The sequence below is a fragment of the Malaclemys terrapin genome, chromosome 15 (assembly GCF_027887155.1).
Source record: "Malaclemys terrapin pileata isolate rMalTer1 chromosome 15, rMalTer1.hap1, whole genome shotgun sequence".
Taxonomy (NCBI): Eukaryota; Metazoa; Chordata; order Testudines; family Emydidae; genus Malaclemys; species Malaclemys terrapin.
Window position 1 is genome coordinate 1,904,387 of NC_071519.1, and position 23,419 is coordinate 1,927,805.

General features: G+C 65.7%; 4 protein-coding genes across 6 annotated transcripts in view; 3 read left to right on the forward strand and 1 right to left on the reverse strand.

Moving 5' to 3' along the window:
• Nucleotides 1–1,293: 1,293 nt before the first annotated feature.
• On the forward strand, nt 1,294–8,901 carry TSC22D4 (TSC22 domain family member 4). 2 transcript variants are annotated; one of them, XM_054005548.1, is made up of 4 exons: nt 1,294–2,257; nt 2,688–2,833; nt 5,763–5,814; nt 8,577–8,901. In XM_054005548.1, exons 1-4 carry the CDS (start codon nt 1,709–1,711, stop codon nt 8,880–8,882), a joined length of 1,053 nt encoding a protein of 350 aa, XP_053861523.1. In that variant the 5' UTR covers nt 1,294–1,708; the 3' UTR covers nt 8,883–8,901. The 2 variants fall into 2 exon arrangements, with proteins under 2 accessions (XP_053861523.1, XP_053861524.1); XM_054005549.1 differs by lacking the exon at nt 8,577–8,901 and adding an exon at nt 6,185–6,920.
• A 904-nt stretch (nt 8,902–9,805) lies between these two features.
• PPP1R35 (protein phosphatase 1 regulatory subunit 35) lies at nt 9,806–13,188 on the forward strand. Its single transcript, XM_054005572.1, has 7 exons — nt 9,806–9,845; nt 9,889–10,217; nt 10,660–10,945; nt 11,272–11,402; nt 11,770–12,421; nt 12,500–12,592; nt 13,047–13,188. Exons 1-5 carry the CDS (start codon nt 9,806–9,808, stop codon nt 11,941–11,943), a joined length of 960 nt encoding a protein of 319 aa, XP_053861547.1. The 3' UTR covers nt 11,944–12,421; nt 12,500–12,592; nt 13,047–13,188.
• Nucleotides 13,189–13,231: 43 nt separating this feature from the next.
• On the reverse strand, nt 13,232–20,564 carry MEPCE (methylphosphate capping enzyme). The gene is made up of 4 exons (XM_054005276.1): nt 18,722–20,564; nt 15,464–15,682; nt 15,263–15,389; nt 13,232–13,926 (listed from the first exon to the last, which is right to left on the reverse strand). The coding sequence occupies exons 1-4, from the start codon at nt 20,501–20,503 to the stop codon at nt 13,874–13,876; spliced, it is 2,181 nt and encodes a 726-aa protein (XP_053861251.1). The 5' UTR covers nt 20,504–20,564; the 3' UTR covers nt 13,232–13,873.
• Nucleotides 20,565–23,040: 2,476 nt separating this feature from the next.
• Nucleotides 23,041–23,419, forward strand: part of ZCWPW1 (zinc finger CW-type and PWWP domain containing 1) — a 36,724-nt gene continuing 36,345 nt past the window's right edge. For both annotated transcript variants that reach the window (XM_054005735.1, XM_054005737.1), the window contains exon 1: nt 23,041–23,114. In XM_054005735.1, the coding sequence (XP_053861710.1) occupies nt 23,090–23,114 (25 nt within the window). In that variant the 5' untranslated portion in view covers nt 23,041–23,089. The remainder of the gene's footprint in view (nt 23,115–23,419) is intronic.

A 23,419-nucleotide genomic window follows, 5' to 3' on the forward strand; every position in this document is an offset into this window, starting at 1 on the left:
AGCTGGTTATCTAGCTCAATGCCTGAGCAACCCATGCCAGTCTCCCTCCCTATCCCCAGATACCCCCGTTACCTCTGCTGGGCCCTGGGCTGCCTTGAGTGTCAGCCATGGGGCCACCCAGCTTATGTCCCCAGGAGGGAATTTCTGAAGAGGGTGAAGTGAGCAGCTCATAAGCCCCTCCCTTGTCGGGGCTGGCAGCCCGGGGGCATGGTGGGGAGCTGCCTCCAGTCTGTGCCCTCCCCCCATGAAGTGCAGGATGGGCCCCTCTGGTCTGTGTTTCCGACCCCCATGGAGGGCAGGATGGGCCCCTCCGGTCTGTGTCCCCCCCCCATGGAGGGCAGGATGGACCCCTCTGCTCTCTGCCTGCCCCGCCCCCTCTGCCCCCCGGTTCAGCCTGAGAATCTCCATTTTCCAACCCCCCCCCCCCCGAACCCTCCGTGTGGTGATTCCCGTGCCCGGCCGCAGGGGCTGAGCTGGGGTAGATCAGCCTGTCTCCCCAGGGCACCCCGAGTGACAGGCAGCTCCAGCCCCCACTGGCCTCCGGGGGGCGCCTGTCCGTGGTGCAGCATGGGGCTGGTTCGAGCCAATGGGGGTGGGTGGGGGTGAAAAGAAGAACAGGAGTACTTGTGGCACCTTAGAGACTAACACATTTATTAGAGCAGAAGCTTTCATGGGCTACAGCCTGGGCTGCCCCCTGGTGGCGTGTGTGTGTGTCTGTGTACTGACCCCCGCTGGTGCCCTCAGGTTACCCCCTCACAACCCAGCCTCTTTACCCCCCGGCTGACCATGGCAGCCAGAAAACCTAACCCCCTCCCCAAGAGATGGGTCAGGAGCATTGGGTCATTTGGCACCAAAGTAATCAAGCCATTGATGAAAGATCTCGCTTCTGGGTTGGTGAGCTGCAGCGGGGAAGGGGTTAATGGGACGTGAGTGGGGGCAGGGTGGCAAAGAAGGGGTTAACTGGGCGGGAGTGGAGGCGAGGAGGAGGGGAAGGGGTTAACGGGGTGGGGGCGTTGCGGCGGGGAAGGGGTTAACGGGGTGGGGGCGTTGCGGCGGGGAAGGGGTTAACGGGGCGGGAGTGGAGGCGAGGAGGAGGGGAAGGAGCTAATGTGGCAGGGCGTTGCGGCGGGGAAGGGGTTAACGGGGTGGGGGCGTTGCGGCGGGGAAGGGGTTAACGAGCATTCGGGCGGGGGGAGGAGCTGGCAGCTGGGCGCGAGGGGGCGGGGCGGCGCTGGGGGCGGGGCCGGGGCGGGGTTTGGGGGGAGCTGTCAGCTGGTCGAGGCGGGGGTTGGACTTCCTGGAGCGGGGACTTGTCAACAGGCGGTGGGTCTGGCCCGAGTCGAGTCGGGGCGGGCGCCCCCAGGGCAGAGAAGAGAGAACCCAGCCCCACCCGAGACGTACCCCCCCTTCCCCTGGATCTTGCCCCTTGGGGCACTTCCCCACCCTGCCCCCAACTTCAGGGAACTTTCCAGTCCTGTCCCCTCTGTGGTGGGCGGCCGGGATGCCCGGAGCCCCCCAGTACTGCCCCGTGACCTTTGACCTGCCCTGTGACCTTTGATCTGAAGGTGAGCTACAATCAGGGGGGCACCGTAGGCCTCCATTTGCCACGCCACCTGCGGGGATGTCGCCGCCCCCGCCTCTGTGTCTGGCCGGAGACCCCGGCATGGGCCCGGTGTGGCCCCGGCCCCGGTGAGCCGGTGCAGGGACCATGAGTGGCGCCCGGAAGAAAAGCAGCTTCCAGATCACCAGCATCACCAGCGAGTTCGAGCCGCCGGCGGCGCCGCCCGCCCTGGAGCCGCCCGAGGACACGGCCGCGCCGCGCAACGGGCCGCCCGGTGCTGCCTCCCGCTTCCGCCTGGTGAAGCTGGACCAGGGCCCGGGCGAGCCCTTCAAACGGGGCCGCTGGACCTGCCTGGAGTTCTACGACCATGACCCTGAGCACCAGGCTGTGGGGCGGATCCTGGGCGCCCCCCGGTACCCACAGTCCCTCGACTCCCGCCTAGAGCTGGCTGGGCTGCTGCCCAAGCCCCACGGCTACTTCAGCCCCCCGCCGCCGCTGCGTGGGCACGGCCACTCCCAGGGCACGGCCCATCCCAGCGAGCACTTGCCCCACTCGCTGGGGGGCGGGGAGAGGACGCCTGGGGGCAGAGCTCACAGCCATGGGGCTGCCGCGGAGCCGAGCCTGGGGGTCGAAGAGCTGCTGCTACCCCACAGCCTCGCCCAGCGCATCCGGAGGGAGATGGAGGAGAGGCACAAGGTAAGTGGGCCCGGACACCTGGGTTCCGTCGGGGACGGGAGCTCCATGGAGTAACCCCACTAGCCGGGGTTGGAGGTGACCACAGGGGGGATGGCGAGTGGCTGGGGAGGGAGGGGGTGACTGTGGTGGGGCAGCCGCTTGGGAGCCATCTCACCCCTCTTCCAAAGACCTGCTCGGGGTAGCGTTGGCCTGCGGAACTCCCTGCCACTGGATGCTGGCAGGGCTGAGGTTTATTGGGGGTGGGTGGGTGAGGACCACCCTCTCCTGTGCCATAATGTGGTGAGGTGCATTGTGGGAATTTCTGAGCCCTGACCCCCACCTCCCCAGCTGCTAACTCTCCCCCTCCGTGTCCCCATCTCACCCCATAGCCAGACAGTGCCCCACCCTGGAGGGGACAGGCCACATCTCTAACTCTGGCTCTTCTCCCCAGGTGCCACCCCGAGGCTCCCGCCCCTCATCCCCAGCTCCCCCGTTCTTCCGGGAAGGGAGCCCTGTCCGGAGGGGGTCAGACCCCTTTGGAGGCCTGGCCCGCTCCATGTTCGCTATGGGGGGCCACCAGGACAGCGATGATGAAAGGTGAGGCGGGATTTCCTGTCCGCTGCGCCTGGTGGAGGGTGGGACTTCCTGGTTTGCCGAGGAGTGGGTTTTGGGGCGGGGGGAGGGGGCTGCAGTGCTGAGGCCGACGGGGAGCAGGCCGGGGGGGCAGCCGTGCTCAGTGGAAGAGGAAGGAAGCCGAGGGGGGGAAGTTGCATTTGAACGGCTGGCAGCGGATGTGACTCAGTAGTGCCTCACGGATCCGGGGTGGGGGGAAATCGGGGAGGGATCCCGGCAGCAGAGGAGGGGGGCGCAAGGTGGGGGTAGGGAAGCAAATCAGGGAGACCCTACAACAACAAACCTCTTCACGGGTTACGCCTTCCTTTTGGTAAACCCTACAATAACGAGCGAGTGCTCCCAAAACCCCCTGACACCACCAAGGCGGTCTGTACAGTCCTGCAGCCTCTGAGAGACCCTACAATAACAGACTGCCCCCAGTGCTTCCGGCAGAACCCGGGAGTGAGGGGCACTGGCAGAGCTGTGGGGGGGCTGGGCTAGCAGGGGCTGCGGGTCGGGAGTGAGGGGCACCGGCAGGGCTGGGGGGGGGACAGGGCAGGGCTAGCAGGGGCTGCGGGTCGGGAGTGAGGGGCACCGGCAGAGCTGGGCTAGCAGGGGCTGCGGGTCGGGAGTGAGGGGCACCGGCAGAGCTGGGGGGGCAGGGCTGGGCTGGCAGGGGCTGCGGGTCGGGAGTGAGGGGCACTGGCAGAGCTGGGGGGGCAGGGCTGGGCTGGCAGGGGCTGCGGGTCGGGAGTGAGGGGCACTGGCAGAGCTGGGGGGGCAGGGCTGGGCTGGCAGGGGCTGCGGGTCGGGAGTGAGGGGCACCGGCAGAGCTGGGGGGGGCAGGGCTGGGCTGGCAGGGGCTGCGGGTCGGGAGTGAGGGGCACCGGCAGAGCTGGGGGGGGCAGGGCTGGGCTGGCAGGGGCTGCGGGTCGGGAGTGAGGGGCACCGGCAGAGCTGGGCTAGCAGGGGCTGCGGGTCGGGAGTGAGGGGCACCGGCAGAGCTGGGGGGGGGCAGGGCCGGTGGCAGAGGCTGTGGGTCGGGAGTGAGGGGCACTGGCAGAGCTGTGGGGGGCAGGGCTGGGCTGGCAGGGGCTGCGGGTCGGGAGTGAGGGGCACCGGCAGAGCTGGGGGGGGCAGGGCTGGGCTGGCAGGGGGCTGCGGGTCGGGAGTGACGGGCACCGGCAGAGCTGGGGGGGGGCAGGGCTGGGCTGGCAGGGGCTGCGGGTCGGGAGTGAGGGGCACTGGCAGAGCTGGGGGGGGCAGGGCTGGGCTGGCAGGGGCTGCGGGTCAGGGGTGAGGGGCACTGGCAGAGCTTGGGGGGGGCAGGGCTGGGCTGGCAGGGGCTACGGGTCAGGAGTGAAGGGCACCAGCGGAGCTGGGGGGGGGAGCTATATCACCACTCGCCACTAGGTGGCAACAGATCCTTAAACTATCTAACTGGAGGGAATTAAAGTCGTGGGGGGGGGGGAGGGCAGGACTCCTGGGTTCTCTCACTGGCTCTGGGAGGGAAGTGGGGGCTGGTGGTTAGAGCAGGGGGGTTGGGAGCCAGGACTCCTGGGTTCTCTCACTGGCTCTGGGAGGGGAGTGGGGGCTGGTGGTTAGAGCAGGGGGGGCTGGGAGCCAGGACTCCTGGGATCTCTCACTGGCTCTGGGAGGGGAGTGGGGGCTGGTGGTTAGAGCAGGGGGGCTTTCTCGACAGCTAGCTGGGCATGGTGCACATGCCCCATGTGGGCAGTCCCCCCACCTCCAGGAAAGGGGGGCGGTGCCTGGCCAATGGGAGTGAATGACCGGGGGCTGGGCACTGCTGGCTGGCAGAACAGCTGGGTGGTGGTGCCACAGCAGAGCTAGGCACCTCGGCGTCTGCCTCCCTTACAAGCCAGGGTCCCTTCGCCATAACCCCCAGGGGTTCTGCCCCCCCAGCCGGGATCCCGGTGGCTCAGGGAATCAGGCTCTGGAGGGTCCCAAGGGAGTCGGGCCCCGATGGCGCTGGAGCTGCCGGGCATCTCGGTCAAGTCCCGGGTGAGCTCCTTCGAGGCGCAGCGGGAGCCCCGCAGCTGCGGGTGCTGCTCCCTCCCGGACACCGGGGACCCCACCCGCTCCCGGCGCCGGGGCTGTGCCTCCCCGGCCCCCTCCCGGGGCACATCCCCCGCCCGGGCCAAGCCGGGGTCCCAGAGCCGGGGGCGGCCAGGCGCCGGGCGCCGAGACATTGACAAAACGCTGCTCTCCCTGCTGCTCATCTTCCACAGGTACCGGAGGGGCAGGGGCATGGCCGGGCTGCGCCTGTGGGGGGGCAGGATCCGAGGGGCTGTGTCTCAGGGGGGCAGCCAGGGGTTGATGGGTGGGGAGTGGGCTCAGGCTGTATGTGGGGGGTTGAGTTGGACAAGGTTCGGGGGCTCAGGGTGAGTTTTGGGGGGGCTCAGGATGACTCTGGCATGAGGTTTAGGGGCGCAGTGTCGGGGCATCCTGGCCCAGGTGTTGGGGTGACTTTGGGGTCCTTTAGGGCAGAGTTTGGGGAGCTCTGGGGGGGGGCAGGGCACCATTGAAGGCAAAAAACCCAATTTGGGGAGCTGGTTCCCCGTGATATAAAGTGCCGGGAGTGAGGGGCACCGGCGGGGCTGCAGGTCAGGAGGGAGGGACACTGGCAGGGCTGTGGGTCAGGAGGGAGGGGCACCGGCCAGGCGGGGGGGGGCTGTGGGTCAGGAGGGAGGGGCACCGGCCAGGCGGGGGGGCTGTGGGTCAGGCCCTGCCCAGGCGGGGGGGCTGTGGGTCAGGAGGGCGGGGCACCGGCCAGGCGGGGGGCCGTGGGTCCGGAGGGAGGGGCACCGGCCAGGCGGGGGGCTGTGGGTCCGGAGGGAGGGGCACCAAGCCCTGTAGTTCTTCTCTCAGTTCCCGTCTGTCTCTGCCCCCCCAGTGGCTCGGGCAGCAGCATGATTGCCATCGACAACAAGATCGAACAAGCCATGGTGAGTGATGGGGCAGGGGGGGCTGGGAGGGAGGTGGGGGGGCGGGTTAGAGCAGGGGGGGCTGGGAGCCAGGACTCCTGGGTTCTCTCCCTGGCTCTGGGAGGGGAGTGGGGTCTAGTGGTTAGAGCAGGGGGGGCTGGGAGCCAGGACTCCTGGGTTCTCTCCCTGGCTCTGGGAGGGGAGTGGGGGTTGGGGGGGTTAGAGCAGGGGGGGCTGGGAGCCCGGACTCCTGGGTTCTCTCCCTGGCTCTGGGAGGGGAGTGGGGGCTGGTGGGTTAGAGCAGGGGGGCTGGGAGCCAGGACTCCTGGGTTCTCCCCCGGCTCTGGGAGAGGAGTGGCTCTGGGCGCTGACCCCCGTCCCTGCCCCCCAGGACCTGGTGAAGAGCCACCTGATGTTCGCGGTGCGGGAGGAGGTGGAGGTGCTGCGGGAGCAGATCAAGGAGCTGGCCGAGCGCAACGCGGCCCTGGAGTGGGAGAACGGGCTCCTGCGCTCCCTGGCCAGCCCTGAGCAGCTGGCCCAGCTCCGCCGCCCCACGGCCTGACCACCACCGGGGCAACCACAAGCTATGATCCCGCACATGTGAAGGGAGCTGCAGGGGCCTCACCGGACTAGGGGTGGCTACTAACACAGCACGTGCCTTGGGGGACAGGATGGAGCCAGGACTCCTGGGTTCTCTCCCCGGCTCTGGGAGGGGAGTGGGGTTCGGTGGGTCAGAGCAGGGGGGGCTGGGAGCCAGGACTCCTGGGTTCTCTCCCCGGCTCTGGGAGGGGAGTGGGGTCCAGTGGGTCAGAGCAGGGGGCTGTGGGCACTAGGATTCCTGGCTCTGGGTGGGGGGCAGCTTCTCAGGGTGAGGGCTTTAATTCAGCAGGGGTGGGCATGGTTCTGCCCAAAGCAGAGGGACTGGAGTGGCCAGGGCAGGGGCAGCCCCCCAGGACTAGCTGGGGAGGCTGTTGGCCACGTGGGCGAAGGGGCCTGGGCTGTGTGTGTGGGGGGGCAGAGAGCCTCCGAGGCGCGGGGGGGGACGGGACGGTGGTGGCAATAGTAATAATTTGTAATAAAGAAACTTTTCTAGTATTTCAGGTTATTAAAATAGCAGCAGCAGCCGAGCCTGCGTCTGTGTGTGGGCGCTGGGGGGCGCTGCGCTGGGGGGCCGGGGGGGCCGGGCGGGGACCCAGCAGGGGGCTCTGGTGCCATCTGACATTCCAGCTCTGATCCCTTTGCTGGGAAAAGGTCCCCACCCAACCCATGGGGTGCGAAGACCCTAAATCCAAGTTCGGGTGGCCCCGTCCTGCCCGCTGCGTCCCCGACCATGTTAGCTGGAGAGAGAGAATCCAGCAGAGCCCCTGGGTCACGGCTCCACTCCACTTCCTGTCCTAAACTGCTGTGCAGGTAACTGGCCGCCCCTCCCCAGAGGTGGCTGCGTCTCAGCGCCGGGCGAGGGGTCCCCGGGGAACCGGCCGCCCCCCCCCAGAGGTGGCTGCGTCTCAGCGCCGGGCGAGGGGTCCCCGGGGAACCGGCCGCCCCTCCCCAGAGGTGGGCGCGTCTCAGCGCCGGGCGAGGGGTCCCTGGGGAACCGGCCGCCCCTCCCCAGAGGTGGGCGCGTCTCAGCGCCGGGCGAGGGGTCCCTGGGTACCAGCTGCGGCGGGACAGTTGGTGTTGCCGTTTGAAGCCGGGGGAACAAAGACGTTTGTTCTATTCCCGGTCCCCCCCTTCCTCCTCCCTCCCCCATGGACACCCTGTTCCAGCCGAGGCAGGACAATGGGGACTGACCATCAGCCGCCCCGGGGTGGGGGAGGCAGCGGATAAAGAACATCTTGTTCGTGGGGCTGGGGACCGGCCAGGGCATCAGCTGGACGCCCACGTGATGGTGGGGGGCAGGGGATGGACCCCCCTTTACTAAGCATCTTTGGGGCAACATGAAGCAGGGGGGTGGAGGAGGGACGTTGCAGAGGTTCCTCCTGCTGGAGGGCTCAGCCTGGACCCCGTGTCCTCCCCCATGCACATGGAAACGCTGACCCCACATCCCCTCTCTGGGGCGGGGAGCTGGGGGGCTGTGAGTCGGGAGGGAGAGAGGGGCACCGAGAGATTTGGAAAATGTAACAGGAAAAGGGTGACCAGCCAGTGCAGCCCGCCCCCGACTCCTGCTCTGACCCACCAGCCCCCGCTCCCTTCCCCTCCCCTCCCAGAGCCAGGGAGAGAACCCAGGCGTCCGGGCTCCCAGCCCCCACTCCCTGCCCAGAGCCAGGGAGAGAATCCAGGCGTCTTGGCTCCCAGTCCCCCCTGCTCTAACCCACTGGCCCCCACTCCTCTCCCAGCACCGGCTCTGCCGGTGCTCCTCATTCCCGACCCGCAGCCCCCTTGGGTTGCAGGGTTGCTGCCCCGCCTCACAATGGGGCCGGAGCGCTAGAACCCCTGGGCTCGGTGCCGCGGAGCCAGGCCGCCATGTGGATGCAGGGGGTGCTGGTGGTTCTGCTCTCCGGGCTGTCGGCACCGGGCCAGGCCCAGCCCCCGCGCTGCCGAGTGGGGGAGCAGCTGCCGGTGCCCGGCCCGGGCGCGGCGCCTGCCCCGCCGCCCCGGAGCCGTTGTCTCTGCGTCCCGCTGCACTGGGTGCGTCTGGCCGCGGCGGGGGCCGGCCTGGCTCTGGGCCTGCTTTGGGTCCAGTGCAGGAGGGTGAGTCCCTCCCTGCCCCCACCTGGGATCCGTCCCAGAATCCCCTGGGGCCATGCCCCCTGCCCTCACCCCGTCTCTCTCTCTCCGCCCAGGCCAGCGCCCCCCAGGACCTGGGACCCCCCGAGGCCGCCCTGCTGCGCGACGTCTCTGGCCTCTTGCGCTTCATCCGTGCCCAGCTGCGGCAGCTCGCCAGGACGGAGAGGGGAGGCGCCCCCCTGCTGCCCCCCAGGGGCCCCCCTGCCCCACGCCGCCTGCTAGCTGGCCTGGAGATTGGCCTCTGCTCGCAGTCCCAGGACCCTCAGCCCATGGCATTGTTGGAGGGAGTTTCGGGGGGTGTCACCCAACCCCCCCGTACCACGGCACATCTGTCTGTCCGGCCCCCAGGGGTGCGGGAATAAACACAGCTGGGAACCTTTGGAGGAGATGTCGTTCGCCTTGGTGTAGGGGGGGCTCCCCTCCCTGGCCCCCCTGCAACCCAGTCCCCTGATTCCCCTCCCCCAGCCAGCCCCCCAGTGCTCCCCTCGCTGGCCCTGCAGCAACCCAGCCCCCCAGCAGTCCCCTCCCCAGCCCCCCAGTCCTCCTGATTCCCCTCCCCCAGCTGGCCCCCCAGCTCCCCTGCCACCCCGATTCCCCTCCCCCAGCCAACCCCTAGCGCTCCCCTCCCTGCCCCACTGTAACCCTGCCCTCCCGATTCCCCTCCCCCAGCCAGCCCCCCCCAGCGCTCCCCTCCCCAGCCCCCCTGCAACCCAGCCCTCTCGATTCCCCAAACCCAGCCAGCCCCTCTTCAACCTAGCCCTCCTCCAGCTGGCCCCCCGGCCACCCAGCTCCCCAATTCCCCTCCCCCAGCCAACCCCTAGTGCTCCCCTGCCTGGCCCCCTTGCAACCCAGCCCCCCCCCGATTCCCCTCCCCCAGCCAGACCCCCAGATACCCTTCTCCTCCCCCAGCACTTCCCTACCACCCAGCGCCCCCCCCCGGCCCAGGTCAGAGGTCAAGGGTCAGGATGCAGAGAGGGTATGAAGGGGAGGTCAGAGGTCATGGGATTTCTGAGGGAAGGGGGGAACGAGGGAACTACATCTCCCACAATGCCAAGGGGGGAGGGAGCGGCGGGAACTACATTTCCCGCAATGCTCTGGGGGAGAGCGGGTTGGGGGGGCTGGGAGCCCGGACTCCTGGGTTCTCTCCCCAGCTCTGGAAGGGAGGGGTTGGGGGTTGGAGCAGGGGCTGGTTTCTGCCCGACCCCAGGGGGAGGTTGGGGTCCGCCGGGGGCAGGGCCGGGGCTCGAACCCCGCACTTGGTACAGCTCGCTCGGCCCCATTCACAATGGCCGCCATGCTGGGGCGAGAACGAGGCTGCAGCTGGCGTACACGGCCCCCCCCCCACGGGCGCCGCCATCTTGTTCTCAGAAGGAGGCCTCTGGTCGCCGCCATCTTGGAGTGAGAACGAGGCCGGCCGGAGGGGGGAGGGGCCGAGCCGAAGCCCCGCCCCCACCCCGGGGCAGCTGCCGCAACTGTCGGGCGGCTGCGCGCGGGAGCCGTTGCGAGGCCGGGCCACGCTGGCGCCCCCCGGTGATGACGCGGCCCCCGCGGCCGGGCCCCCCCCCGCCCCGCTCCGGCCCGGGGCCCCGCCCCCCTGCGCGCTGCCCGCCCTGGACCTGTCGCTCAGCCCCGCGCGCGCCGGGGGCGGGATCCTGCGGCGGCGGCGCGGGGCGCGGGGGCGCGCGGGGAACCGCCAGGTGGGGGGGGACTGTGCCCCGGGGGCTCACGGGAATGTCGGGGTCAGTGCCCCGGGGGCTCATGGGAGCGGGGGGAGCGCTGTGCCCCGGGGGCTCATGGGAATGTCGGGGTGGAGGGGGTCAGTGCCCCGGGGGCTCATGGGAATGTTGGGGGAGGGGAGGGGTGGGGTACACTGTGCCTCAGGGGCTCCTGGGAGCAGGGCGGGGGTCAGTGCCCCGGGGGCTCATGGGAATGTTGGGGGAGGGGTGGGGTACACTGTGCCTCAGGGGCTCCTGGGAGCAGGGGGAGGGGTGGGGGGCCCTGTGCCCCAGGGGCTCATGGGAGCAGGGGGAGGGGGGGGGCTATTTGTCCCAGGGGCTGAGGGGGAGGAGGTGTCTGTGCCCCAGGGGATTCTGGGATAGCACAGGCCCCCACCCCAGGCTCACCCTTGCTCTCCCCCAGGTCCGTTTCCTGCTGGGCTCTGCCCCGGACGAGGCGCCCCCCAGCCCGGAGCCCCCGGCCCCCCGGACCCCCCCCGACACCGGCGTGGTGGAGGCTGGGCGGGTGACAACGGGGTTCAGGGAGGCAGCGGGGGACCTGGCCACCCCTGAGTTGCACACCAGCCTGGCCCTGGGCGAGGAGGTTCGGGTGGCCACCCACCAGGGCTTCGACGCCCACCGGGCCGCCCAGGAGCTGCTGGTCACATCCTTCCTCGCCCGCTGCAGTGTGGAGGCCAAGGCGGCCGCAGGTGAGAGATGGGGCAACCCCCAGTCCCCCACTGTCTCCCCAGCACTGCCGGTGCCCCTCACTCCCAAACTACAGCCCCTGCCCCCCCCCCCCAGTTCTGCCGGAGCCCCTCTCTCCCAACCCGCAGCCCCTGCCAGCCCAGCCTTGCTCCCCCACAGCTCTGCCGGTGCCCCTCACTCCCGACCCGCAGCCCCTGCCAGCCCAGCCTTGCTCCCCCACAGCTCTGCCAGTGCCCCTCACTCCCGACCCGCAGCCCCTGCTAGCCCAGCCCTGCCCCCCCAAGCTCTGCCGGTGCCCCTCACTCCCAGCCTCTCTGTGCTCGCCCAGGTATGAACATCCCCCGGGAGCAGCAGCTGTACCAGGGGCTCGTGAGCCTGCAGGTGCCCGCAGAGGAGGTGCTGAGCTGCGCCCTGCAGGAGAAACTGTCACTCGTCCGATCGCAGCCTGAACCCCGCAGGGTGAGTAACCCTCAGTGTGGGGACTGGCTGGCTCAGGGGGGCAGGGAATGGGGCGGGGCCTGTTCCCTTTAGGGGGCACCAGCTCCCACCCAGCCCCAGGACTGGGACTGGCTGGCTTAGGGGGGCAGGGAATGGGGCAGGCGCCGGCTCCCACCCGGCCCCAGGACGGGGACTGGCTGGCTTAGGGGGGCAGGGAATGGGGCAGGCACCGGCTCCCACCCGGCCCCAGGACGGGGACTGGCTGGCTTAGGGGGGCAGGGAATGGGGCAGGCACCGGCTCCCACCCGGCCCCAGGGCGGGGACTGGCCAGTGGGGGGCTCGGGGCAGCTCTAGTTCTCACCAGTGGGGTGTCTCCCCCCCTTCCCAGGAGCCCGTCCCCGAAGGCCCGGACCTGCTGATGTTCTACGAGCCCCAGGAGCTGGTCGTGGAGACCCCGTACCTGGGCGTGGAGGGGCTGCCCCCCCTGCGGCTCCAGCCCCAGATCCGACCCCCAGCCTCCACCTTCCTCATGTTCCGCAAGCTCCAGCAGTGGGAGGCCTAGCAGGGCCGGGATGCAGCTGCCCCCAGAGAGAGAGACTGGTTCTGGGGGGGGGCAGGGTCCTCACCCCTCCCTGACCCGTGTGGTTCTCACCCTTTGTACCCCGCCCCCCAATAAACCCCCCTCTGGGCTCAGCTGCGGTGCCTGAACATTGGGGGCGCCCCACGTGGGCTGTGGCTCTCCCACTGGCAGGGGTGGTGGATTGTGTTTCCCAGCATTCCTCGGGGCGGGGGGAGACAGCCCATAATTCCTGGGCTCCAGGGAGCAGGGCTCTGCACGTGGTGGGGGGGAGGGGGAAAAGCGCCAATATGTCCCAGTCGCCCTTGCGCGACGGGACTCCATTTCCCAGGAGGCCCAGCGGCGGCCAAGCCCCTTTTCCCGTCGTGCCCCGCGGGCAGGGATGGCGGGCGCGAGCGGGCCGCGGCTGTCGGCGGCGGAATTCGAACGGGCGAAGCTGAGTTACCTGGACACCATCACCCAGGTAACGGGCCGGACCATGGGGCGCAGCGGGGGCTCCCCGGGGCCTGGCTTTGGTTCTCATCCCTCTCGGTTCTCCCAGGAGCTGCAGGAGGCGGCCGGGCTGATGGGGCAGCTGGACCGGAACCTGAGCGCCTGGGCCCGGCGGGCGGGACAGCCGGAGGCGCTCGCCCAGGTAACACCGCCGCCCCCCCCCGAGTGGTCTGTCCCGTGTGTTCCCCCCCCTCTCCCCAATGGTGCGTGCCACCTGCTGTTGTCCCCCAGTCCTAATGGTATAGCCCGTGTGTCCCTGCCACTGTTTTCTGCCCACTGACTCCGCACCATCCCCATGGCCTCGCCCACTTCCCCCCTCCCGGTTTGGTTTTAATGGTCTGGCCCACGTGTTTCCCCCACCCCCCGCTCAGCTGGCTGCTCCCCCCATTCTAATGGTCTGGTCTGTGTTCCTCCCCACCGTGGTCTGGTGCACATGCCCCCACTTCTCAACCACTGTCCCTCCACGTCTGGTCCGGGTGCCCCCCCTGCCCAGCCCCCACTGCGGTGTGGTCCATGCGCCCCCCTTTTCAGCCCACTGCACCCCCACATCTGGGCCATGGGCTCCCCCCACTCTCAGCCTGCTGTTCTCCCCGCAGGTGTGGCACCGCTTCCAGGCCCAGCTGGCTTCTGCATGTGCCACCCCAGGCTCCTACGGCCCGGCCCTGACCCACCGCTGGAGGGAGATGGGAGCCCCTGCTGCCCCCCCCCAATAAACGCTGCCTCCGGCCTTGCTCCGCAGCCTGTCTCGCTCCTTCTCGCCACCCCAGGCGCCACGCGGGGGCAATAATTGGTAGCTTTTATTTATATATAATAGAATCAACATCTGTAAAGATAGAACTCCACGTCACACGCAGGGGGGGGGCCCCACAACCCCCCCCCCCAGCTTCAGGAGGGAACCAGCCCAGGGATCCGCCCACCCTCGGAAAGCAGGGCAGCGCTGCCCCCCTTTGACAGCAGAAGGGAAACTAAGGCAGCTGCTGCCTTGGTTGCTCTCCCCCCTCTAACAACAGATGCAAAGGGCCCCTCCCCTCCCTGCTGCAGAGAGATGAGCTGTTTGAGGGGGGGAAGCTTGTACAGCTGCCCCCTTCCCCCCCGACAGCTGTACAAGCTCCGACTGGAGACAGTGGGGGTGCTGTGTATTCAGCACACGGCAGCTGTAGCACCCCCCCATGCAGATCTCCTCCAGGCTGCAGCGCGAAGCAGTGTCCAGCAGGGGGCAGCCCCTCTCACGCGGCGGATTCGCTGAGCGCAAACCCTGCGGGCCAGGCCGGGCCGGGCCGTCTGCCCATAGGCACCTGGGGCTGGGGGGGGCACCCGGCGGCCAGTCCTGCCTGCCCCCAGTCCGACGGGCTCAGCCCAACTGTCCTCCAATGCAAAGAAAAAAACGGGGGGGCTCCGGGCCCGAGCGTCGGCCGCTTCTCCCTCAGTGGGTGGCAGGGTGGCCTTTGTGAAGGAGATAGATGGGGCGCTGGAAGCCTGCAGGGGGACAGGGGCAGTGGGTTAGTACAGGCCCTGCTCCCCCCCTCCGGAGCCTCCCTCCCAAATCAGCTAACATGTTGACTCGTTACGTGGCCACGGAGCTGCTGATCGGGACTGTGAGCAACACCCCGAGAGACCTCCAGCTTTGCCCCCCTGCCCCCGAGGAGCTGGGGAATCGGTCTGCGTCCCGACTATGAAGCCTACTCGTTACTGGAGGCTCGTTAGGTTGGTCTGTGTCAGCAGGGTCAGCTGCTGGCAGGTGGAGGTTTAGGGACCCCCGGCGCATGGGGGGGTCTAGTAACCACTGAGGGCCCTGTCTGCCGTGAACTCAGCAAATTCTTTTTTGACCCTTCGTAACATCCGCTAGCAAGGAGTTCCACCGGTTAACTGTGCGGCAAAAGGCTGGCTTGGCACAAGCCAAATGTTTCAAGGGGAAGTGTCGATTTGGACAGTATTTGATGGAAACATTTGGAAACTAGCTGAAATCCGATGAAGCATTTGGTTTTGCCTTTGTGACTGATAAATATCAAATGTCCGTGTAATAATACAAATAGATAAGTTGCTCTATGGTAATTAGGCCTGACAGATTAGATGGGTCAGCAAATGTCTTTCACCATATCCACAAACCAACCAAGAAATCTTTCCACAGCGAACGGACATTTCCGGCTAAGCAAAGGAAGGGGAATCCTACCTGAGAGCACAGTGCAGTAAGACAGCCAGTGACTTGGGAATTAGCCTCATTACAAATGCACTAGCCAACGCACACTAAACGCAGACTGGATTTGTTGATTTAAGGACGCTGACGTTGTGTATTTCAACAGAGGGCCTTGACCAGTTGTTTCAACTGTTTATAAATCTTTAACTTTTTGACTCAACATCTACGGTCACTAAATCCTTCTCCCAAAATTTCACACACCCGTGAACAGGTAAAAAGAGATGAAAACCGAAAAGAATGCTTAAAAAGAAACCTCACTGTCCCCTGAAATCAAATTCTGCCAAGTCTGATATTACAAATATGAAAGGAACATGTTACTTCTTGTATTATCAAAACTAAATTAACACTGCAACACCACATTCAATAGTTTAGCTTTGATAACACAAAACACGCAACGTTTCTCAGTCTTTTGGAATTTTTTCCTTTACAGATTGGACTTTTTGACCCCAATTTGGGACAAAACCAAATTTTGCGGAGTTTCCGTACAGGTCAGAAAAGCTCAGTTCTCCCGACGGCAGTCGTCCGCCATCGGCTTATTTGGCCTGGCGGCAGTTTGCCAGCAGGCCGGCCTGACAGATGAGTTATCCGCCCAGCCGCCCAAGTGGGTCCCCCTCTCACCTCTGGAGCTGTTGTAGGGCCTGGCCACCAGCTCGCAGCTGGAGAAGCCCACCTCCGGGGAGGTCAGGTAGGAGGGGAACTGCTCCGGTTTCAGCTTGATGCGGTAGTAGTTTCTGTAGATGGTTTCCTGGGGAGGGGAGACAGGCATCAGGCTCCCAGCTCCCGCCACCAGGGGACTCCCCCCGCCCGCCCGCCGCTCACCGTCAGGTTCTTGCGCTTGCCATAGGAGGACCAGGGCTGGGGCTCCAGCAGCAGGAGGCCGCCGGGCCGCAGGTGGCGGAAGATGCGCTTGAAGAGCCGCTTCAGCCCGTCGTCCCCCCAGTTGAGGTGCACCCACTTGGTGAGGCTGAGGCACAGCACCATGTCGAACTCGGCGCCCTGCGTCTCCAGCAGCTCGTCCCGCTCCAGCACGTAGTTCCCCTGCGGGCACAGGGCAGAGTGACGGGCGGGGCCAGGGAGCCAGCCAGTCCCAGCAAGTGCTGGGAGACCCTGGGCTCCCAGCCCCCATCGCCCTCCCAGAGCCGGGGAGAGAACCCAGGAGTCCTGGCTCCCAGCCCCCGCTGCTCTAACCCCCCATCCCCCACTGCTCTCCCAGAGCCGGGGAGAGAACCTAGGTGTCCTGGCTCCCCCTGCTCTAACCCATGAGCCTCCACTCCCCTCCCAGAGCCGGGGGAGAACCCAGGAGTCCTGGCTCCCAGCACGCCCTGCTCTAACCCACCAGCCCCCACTCCCCTCCCAGAGCCGGGAAGAGAACCCAGGAGTCCTGGCTCCCAGCCTCCTCTGCTCCAATCACCAGCCCCCACTCCCCTCCCAGAGCCAGGGAGAGAACCCAGGAGTCCTGGCTCCTAGCCCTAAGGGGGATGTTTGATTTCCATGGCACCCCCCCAGATATCAGCCCCCCCCCTCCAGACAGATTGGGGGCCCTCCCACACAGCCTCCACCCCCAGATCAGGGCCCTCTGTAGCCTCCCAGACCCCTCCTGCCACTGCTCCAGGGCCCACACCACTCAGCTCCCCTCAGCTATCTGGAATTCCCCCAACGCCACACAGCCCCCAGAGCTCAATGGGCCCTCTCCGTCCCCTGTCTGTCCCCAAAAAGGTCAAGATCAGGACACCCCCCCCCTTTCATGCCCAACTCAGACACACCCTCCCCACAAAACCTTCTGATCCAAGAATGGGAGGGGAAACTGAGGCAGGGAGACCCACCTTGCCACACAGCAGGATCAGAGCCAGGGAAGGAACCCAGGCGTCCGAGTCCCAAACCCCAGACTAGTGGCCAGAATCTCCATTCTTAGAGGTTTCTAAGGCCTGGCTTGGGATTGGTCCTGCTTTGAGCAGGGGGCTGCACTAGATACCTCCTGACGTCCTTCCAACCCTGATATTGTATGACAGCTGGGATTGGACCTCGGTTCGGGGCAGTGGGGAGCAGAGGGGCTGCCAGCCTCCATGCTGGGGGCATCTACACGAATCTCCCCCCTCCCCCCCCAAGGAGTTCAGTCCGTGACCCATTTCTCTCTCTAGACGCTTGGCTGCATTAATCAACCATCTACTGGGTGATCCCAGTCACTTCCCCGCTGTGCCTCAGTTTCACCTCCCATCCTGTGGGGATTTAGATGGGCGGCTCCTCAGGGCAGACGCTGTCTGGTGGTGGGTCTGGGCAGTGGCTGGCACAAAAGAGGTCGGGGTCTGGGTGAGGGAGGGAGATCTGGTGGCACAAAGGGGGTCCCCGATCGTGGTCAGGGTGGTGTCTGGGAAGCCCTGATCTCAGTTGGGGGTTGGTGATTCCAGATATGGGACTCCCTAAAGATTTCTATTCTTACACCTCCAGCTGCTGGCGTCTCTAAGTCAGAGTCTGGACCCAGCACAGAAATTCACCCACCCGCAAGCTCCCTGCCTGAGCCTCAGGCGCTGGAAGGGGTCAGGCATCTTTACCACAAGCCTTCTGGGTGAGGTGACGCTATGGGTTCCAGCATGCCTTGCTGGCCGCACGGCCTGCTGGGACTCGTAGTCCCATGCCAGGCCAGTGTGGGAATGGATGCTCGGCTCTGGCTGATTTGCGAGCACCAGGCCGATAGACGGGAGGCTCAGGGCGATTGGAGGCTTTCTGCTCACTTTCCGTCCAGGCACCAGAAGAGAACCCAAGAGTCCTGACTCCCCTCCCTCCAGCTGTTAGCCAATGCGCCTGCCTTCAGAGAACCGTGGGCGGCCACCTCAACGTCCCTCAGCTATGCCAAGCGTCCCTCAGCCCCCAGCGCCGCCTCGCAGAGCTGCGGGGCGTCTTTATACTCCTGTTCCACGGGGGAGGCGTGCCCTGCTTTGGGATTTCCTAGGGAGCTCTGCCGGGGACAGGCTGCCCTGCCCTGCAGGACCATTTGCCAGCGTATAGATTATCCCCGAGATGAGAACCTGCTTCCCCGCCATACTGTCACGGGCTAGATCTAGGTGATCGCAGCTTCGCAGCTGTTACACGGCCCGGGAAACATTTCTCTGCATACCGGCCGCTGGATTTCTCTCGGCCCTGCGCATAGAATCCCCCCCCGACGCGTCTTGTTCTCCGCCCATTCGGCGGCAGATCTCAAAGCACATGGGCGGAGGCTTGGTAAGGATCATTAGGGGAATTCCAGTCCTCGGAGATAGGCTCCTTAACTCCTGTGAGCCTCACGCAAGGCTCAGCATTGGACAGTGGGGAAACTGAGGCACAGGGTCAAGAGGAGAGCGGAGAATAGGAACCATATAGAAGCCAGAAACGCCACCCCGGGAAACTGACCCAACCCAGCTACCCTCCCGGCCAGATCTCTGGCCGGCCCATTTCAGGTAAACCGAGGCAGACGTAAACCAAACTGGCCAAGGTCACAGGCACCCCCCCCCACCACCACCACACACAGTTCTGTTCTCTCCTGCTTCCGGTGGGGAATTCTGACTCTGTGAGGGGATGGACGGACAACCCGGCTGCCCCTCGCCCGAGGGGCTCTGCTGAAACAAGCCAGGAGTCCTCCAGGCAAGCCTCACGGAGCTATTTAACCGGTCCCTACCCAGTGGCACCATCTTGGTAGTTGCATTGGTCTCCTGAGCGCAGGGGAATCCTGGCCCCCCGCGTGCACCCCCGCCCCCCAGTAAGATGGAGTCTCTCACCCTGAATAGCCTGCGTTAGCAGCCCAAGAAGCTATTCCACCCACCCCCCTCACCCGAACACAGCCCCCCCAGGAAAGGCCTGCGTGACCTATCAGCCCATAAGCCACTGGCCGGCCTAGGAGATGAGGTATTTACCGCCCTCTCGTATGGGATGGGAGGGCTCCTCCTACCAACCACCAGTCCCTCCCACCCCTGGATTTTAGGCGGCGTGTCTCCAGGCTGTTGTGTGACCTCCCACTGAGAGCCGCTGAGTGGGCGGCTGCTACCCCCACCTGCAGCACCCCGAAAAGGTGGGGCCGCCCCCCCCCCCACATCCTAGGCCTCTTACCCGCACAAAGATCACGTTGTCGGGGAAGTCGGCGGCACCGGCCCCGTCCTGGGGCACCCGGGGGGCAGCAATGGGCCCCCTGCTGGCTGCCAGCGAGGCGGGGAAGCAGCCCCTCCGCCTTTTGGAGCCAGCTCCCTCCGGCGCCTCCTCATCGTCCTCCTGCCGCTGCTGGATCTCCTCGGACAGGTAGTGGCGGATGTTCTGGCGGGCCGAGTGGATCAGGGCCCCGTCTATGTCCAGCCCCACCACCCGGGCGGGTTTCCACTTCTTGGCCACGCTCAGGGTAAGGTGCCCCACGTTGCAGCCCAGGTCCAGCACCTCTTTGCCCTGGAACCACTCAGGTTTCATGACACGCAGCCGGGCGTCCTCGCAGTTAGGGTTCCGGTAGCCGTAGTATTTGCAGTAGTTGCCGTATTGGAACTTCCTCTGTTGACGCCTCCGCTTGGCCGTGGGCAACTGTTGGTGCCGCCCGGCCCCTTTGCCCTTTTCCGGGCTACTCTTGCCCGGCTGGCCCCCGCCTTTGCCCCCACCTGGGGTGGGGGGAGGCGGCGGCAGCTTGGCCCCCCCGGCCGCCTCCGATTTGCTGCAAGTCCGGCGCCTTTTGCGGTGGTGGCGGCTGCTGGAGGAGGAGGCGCAAGAGGGCGTGATGCAGCCCGCACCCTCGACGGCCAGGGGAAGCAGCGGGGAGACCACCTCGTCCCTGCAGTTGATGGCCGTGTTGAGTTCGTAGGGCTGTGGGGTGGGGCAGGCAGCGGGCTTACAGTCCCCGGCCCCGCCACCGCTGCCCCGCTGCTGCCCCCGGTGGCGGTGGCGCTTGCGGCCCGTCTTGAAGGGCGAGGCCAGCACCAGGGCCGCGTCGCCGTCCTGGGCGTTGAGGCTGAGCGGGTCCGTGATGTCCTTGGGGATGAGGATCTCCACCGGGTCCCGGCCCTTGGCCGGCAGCGGCGACGACTTGGGGGTCTCAGCATTGAGGGCCTGGTTCACCTCCTCGTCCAGGAGGCTGTTGAGGTTGAGGGGGTCGAAGATGTTGCCCCCCAGCAGGAACTCGGAGGGCAGCACCGGGTCGCACTCGGAGTTGACCCGGCGCCGGCGCTTGGAGGCCGGGTGCTTGAAGCCCACGTTGCAGCTGTTCCGCCGCTTGCCCCCGGCCGGCCGGTGGGTCTGGAAGCCATTGCGAGGCCGCTGCAGCTCGCCCACGCTGTCTTCCTCCTTGGGGCCGGCCCCCTGGTGCAGGGCGGCCTCCTGGTGCGGCCGCCCCGGGGGGCCGTTTCCGCCCCGGCGCTGGCCCAGCGGGGCGGCCTCCTCGTGCAGCTGCACGAGGGGGCCGCCTCCGCGCCTGCCGCCTTCCCCGCGCGGCGGCCCGCCCCCTTCCCGACGCTGATTGGCCAAGGCGGCCTCCTCGTGCAGCTCCGTCGAGGCGGCCTCCTCGTGCAGCTGCACCAGGGGGCCGCCCCCTCCCCCCCCCGTCGCGGGCGGGGGCTTGAGGGGCGGCGGCGGGGCCGGGACCAGGAACGTCTCCTTGTCAGCCGCCATCTCGATCATCTCCTGCATGGGGGCGGGCGGCCGCGCTCCGGATCCGGCCGCCTCCCTCCCCCCGCGCGCCGCTAACTCGCTCAACTGCCGCACCCGCCCCTCACGGGCTCCGCCTGCGCATGCGCCTCCGGCAGGCGGCGCAGCCGCACTCGCTTTCCTCCGCGGCCTTCGCCCCTCCGGGGGCCCCAACGCGCATGCGCTCCGCCCCTCCCCGCGACGACGCACCGTCCCCGCCTCTGGGTGGCGCATGCGCGGCCCAGCCGCCCGCGCGAGGCCCAAGAGGAGACAGCCGCAGTTCGCGTCTCCCAGCTCAGACGCGATGGCAATGCGGCCCCCCCGCCCGCGGTAGATATAGTCGGGGGGCGGGCACGCTGCGAGCCACGCCCCCTCCCGCGGCCGCGAGCCAATCAGAGCGCCGTGTTTTCCCTTCCCACGTGGAATGGCGGCCAATGCGCTCGACGGACGCCCCCTTCGCTAACGTTGCCCCTGCGCGTTACAAGCCCCGCCCCCGCCTCCCTTCCTCCCGCCCCGCCGCCGCGGCCTAAGCCAATCAGGGAGCACAAGGAAAACTCCGTGAGCCAATCGAAGCGCTCGACTCTCATCCGGCCTAGCTCCCATGGGCCGTGCGGCGGGGTCCTCCGAGCTCGGAGCTATCCACCCAAAGTGCCTGTTGGGGGATTCCCCCCCACCCTATTAAACAGTGTCTAGCCGGGCTTCGGTGGCAGGAACCGGGTTAAAAAACGTGGTGTGTGGAAACGGATTTGACACCCGACGCCGGTTCAGGCACTGACGTGGACACCTCTCCGTCCAGCTCAGTCCGCCGCCTGTTGGGGGAGGGGCTGGGGGGTCTGGGCTGCTTTCCCCCCCGGGGCCATCCCGCCTGGCGCCGGGTGGGTGTAAACCCCACGCCGCGCGCCGTGTGGACGGTGAATTCAGAGCCCGCTCGTTGTTTTTCACCTCAAATATCAAGCCCCCGCCCAGAGGCGGTGGACAAGGGTCACGTGCGCGGGAGGCGCAAGGCATCTTGGGAGTTGTAGTTTTTCCCCCGCCGTGGTGGCTCTGCGCCTGCGCAGAACGAATTTCCCCGCCAGGCTGTAAATATATGCGCCCCTCCTCCCTCTTTGTAGGGGTGGGAAAGAGGAGGTGGGGGCATCACCTGGCCTCCCCCAGGAGTGGGCAGGTGGGTAGCTCCCTCTCCCCCCGACCTTTCACCCCGATTGGAGAACGGTGACCTCTGACCCCTCAGAAGGTGGGGGTCACCTGCCCTGCCTTGGCCGAGTGAACTGCGACCTCTGACCCTGCCCCTTCACCCCAGGGAGGTCACCTGGCTTTTCACATGAAGGGAAGGAGCCTGATCTCTGACCCCTGCTCCCCCTCCAGCCTCTGACCTCTGACCTTTGCAATTTCCCCAACAGCCGCATCTCCCCATTCACAACCTTCCTTCCACCTCTGGCCCAGGGCGGGATGGGGGATTCCTGACCCATTCGACCTCTCACCTCTGACCCCAGGAGCGGTCCTGGTACCTCTCACACCCTGATCCCAGCCCTCCTAGTGAAGGGGGGCCGGCTGGAAGATGAACACATTATTGGAGGCACCTGCCTAGAGTGGCCACTCACACATCACGGTCCCACTTGCCCCAGCTGGTGTGACCCTGCTCCCGCCCGCATGACCTCAGACGCATGTTGCATGGAAGATCATGCCACTTGGGGCAGGACTTCTTAAAGACAGACACCCCCTCCATCCAATATCAGAGAAAAACAGATATGGTTTTGTCTGAGTACTGGATAGGGAACACACCCTAGAAAAGCAGGACTGTCCAGTTTAATACCAGACAAGGGGTCTGTCTGCTTACACCTGCCTGGTCTGAGACTACAGGTCCCAGGATGCATATAGTGAGAGACATCCCCTGTCCCAAAGGTTTTACAGTCTAAATAGATAAGACAGGCAAGGGGTGAGAGGGAAAACGGAGCAGGCAGAGGGAGGTTGCCTTAGGTTATATACAAATCTGTAACTCTCTAAGTAATACAATGCTAAGGGCAGCATGGGTAAGACTGAATACATGCTTTGCAATTCCTTGATGTAACTGCTGGGTGTATCACATTGAATTAATCAATAGCTGCACACATTAGAGTTTTGTGTATTAAATATCACATTTAACATCAGCTATAAAACTGCTGTAAGATCAAGCTGTGTTACAAAGGGTTTTACGGGCCAGATATCAGTGGGGCAATGTGTACACAATGGCTGAATCAGGGTCTCATAAAGCGTGGGGGGGGGGGGCAGTTATCCCGCTCCTGAGATAAGAGGAGTGAGAACAGCTGAGGGAAGCTGGCAGAGTAGCGGACCACAGGTGTGGCCAGCTCAATCAGGGCCCAGCTGGCCTTGATAAGAGGGCTGTGAGGGAGTGGCTGGGTTAGAGTCTCACTCCAGCCTTGAGGTGGGAAAGACCAAGCTGCCTGAGAGTACAGGGTACTGGAACAAGAGCAGTAGGAGCTGGGGAGCTCCAGCCTGCCATCTCCCCAGGCTGAGGCCTGTGGAGGTGCAGCTCAGGGGATAGACAAAGAGGTGGCAGATCCAACCCCCTTGTCAGTGATAAGTAGCCATGACAGACTGCAGTCTGCCCCAGTGAGCGGGGGTTAGATGATGACTGGCAGTAGCTACTGAGGCAACGGGGGGTTCGCATGGGAGGGGAGACCCAGAGTGTGAGGGTACTGCTGTGGGCAGAACCCCAAGGTAGAGGGCACTAGGGTCTGGGAGGGACATGGGGGGCCTGAGGCAGAAGAGACACCAGCCAGCAGGAGGCGCTCCGAGTGCTGGGATCGAGCTAATTCCTGGATGATCAGCAAGAGGTGCCACAGTGGTGAGTTAGCAACCATGGCTGAATGCGCTCGATGTTCTATAAAGCGTAACGTAATGAAAGGCTTATTTGGTTTTAAAATAAAATATATATTATTAGGGTTAAGTAAATTATTTCAGGGTAGGGATGGTTAAATTGCCCCATACTATACTGGTCAGACCATATAGGGACCCTCAAACATTCATATACACAGATCTATAATATATAAATCCATTGGACCTCACATATAGGGGGGAGGAGTCCCTTTTTCAGGCCCATAAGGTCTAAGGACCTATATAGATCCATGGGGGTGCATAATATAAATGTAT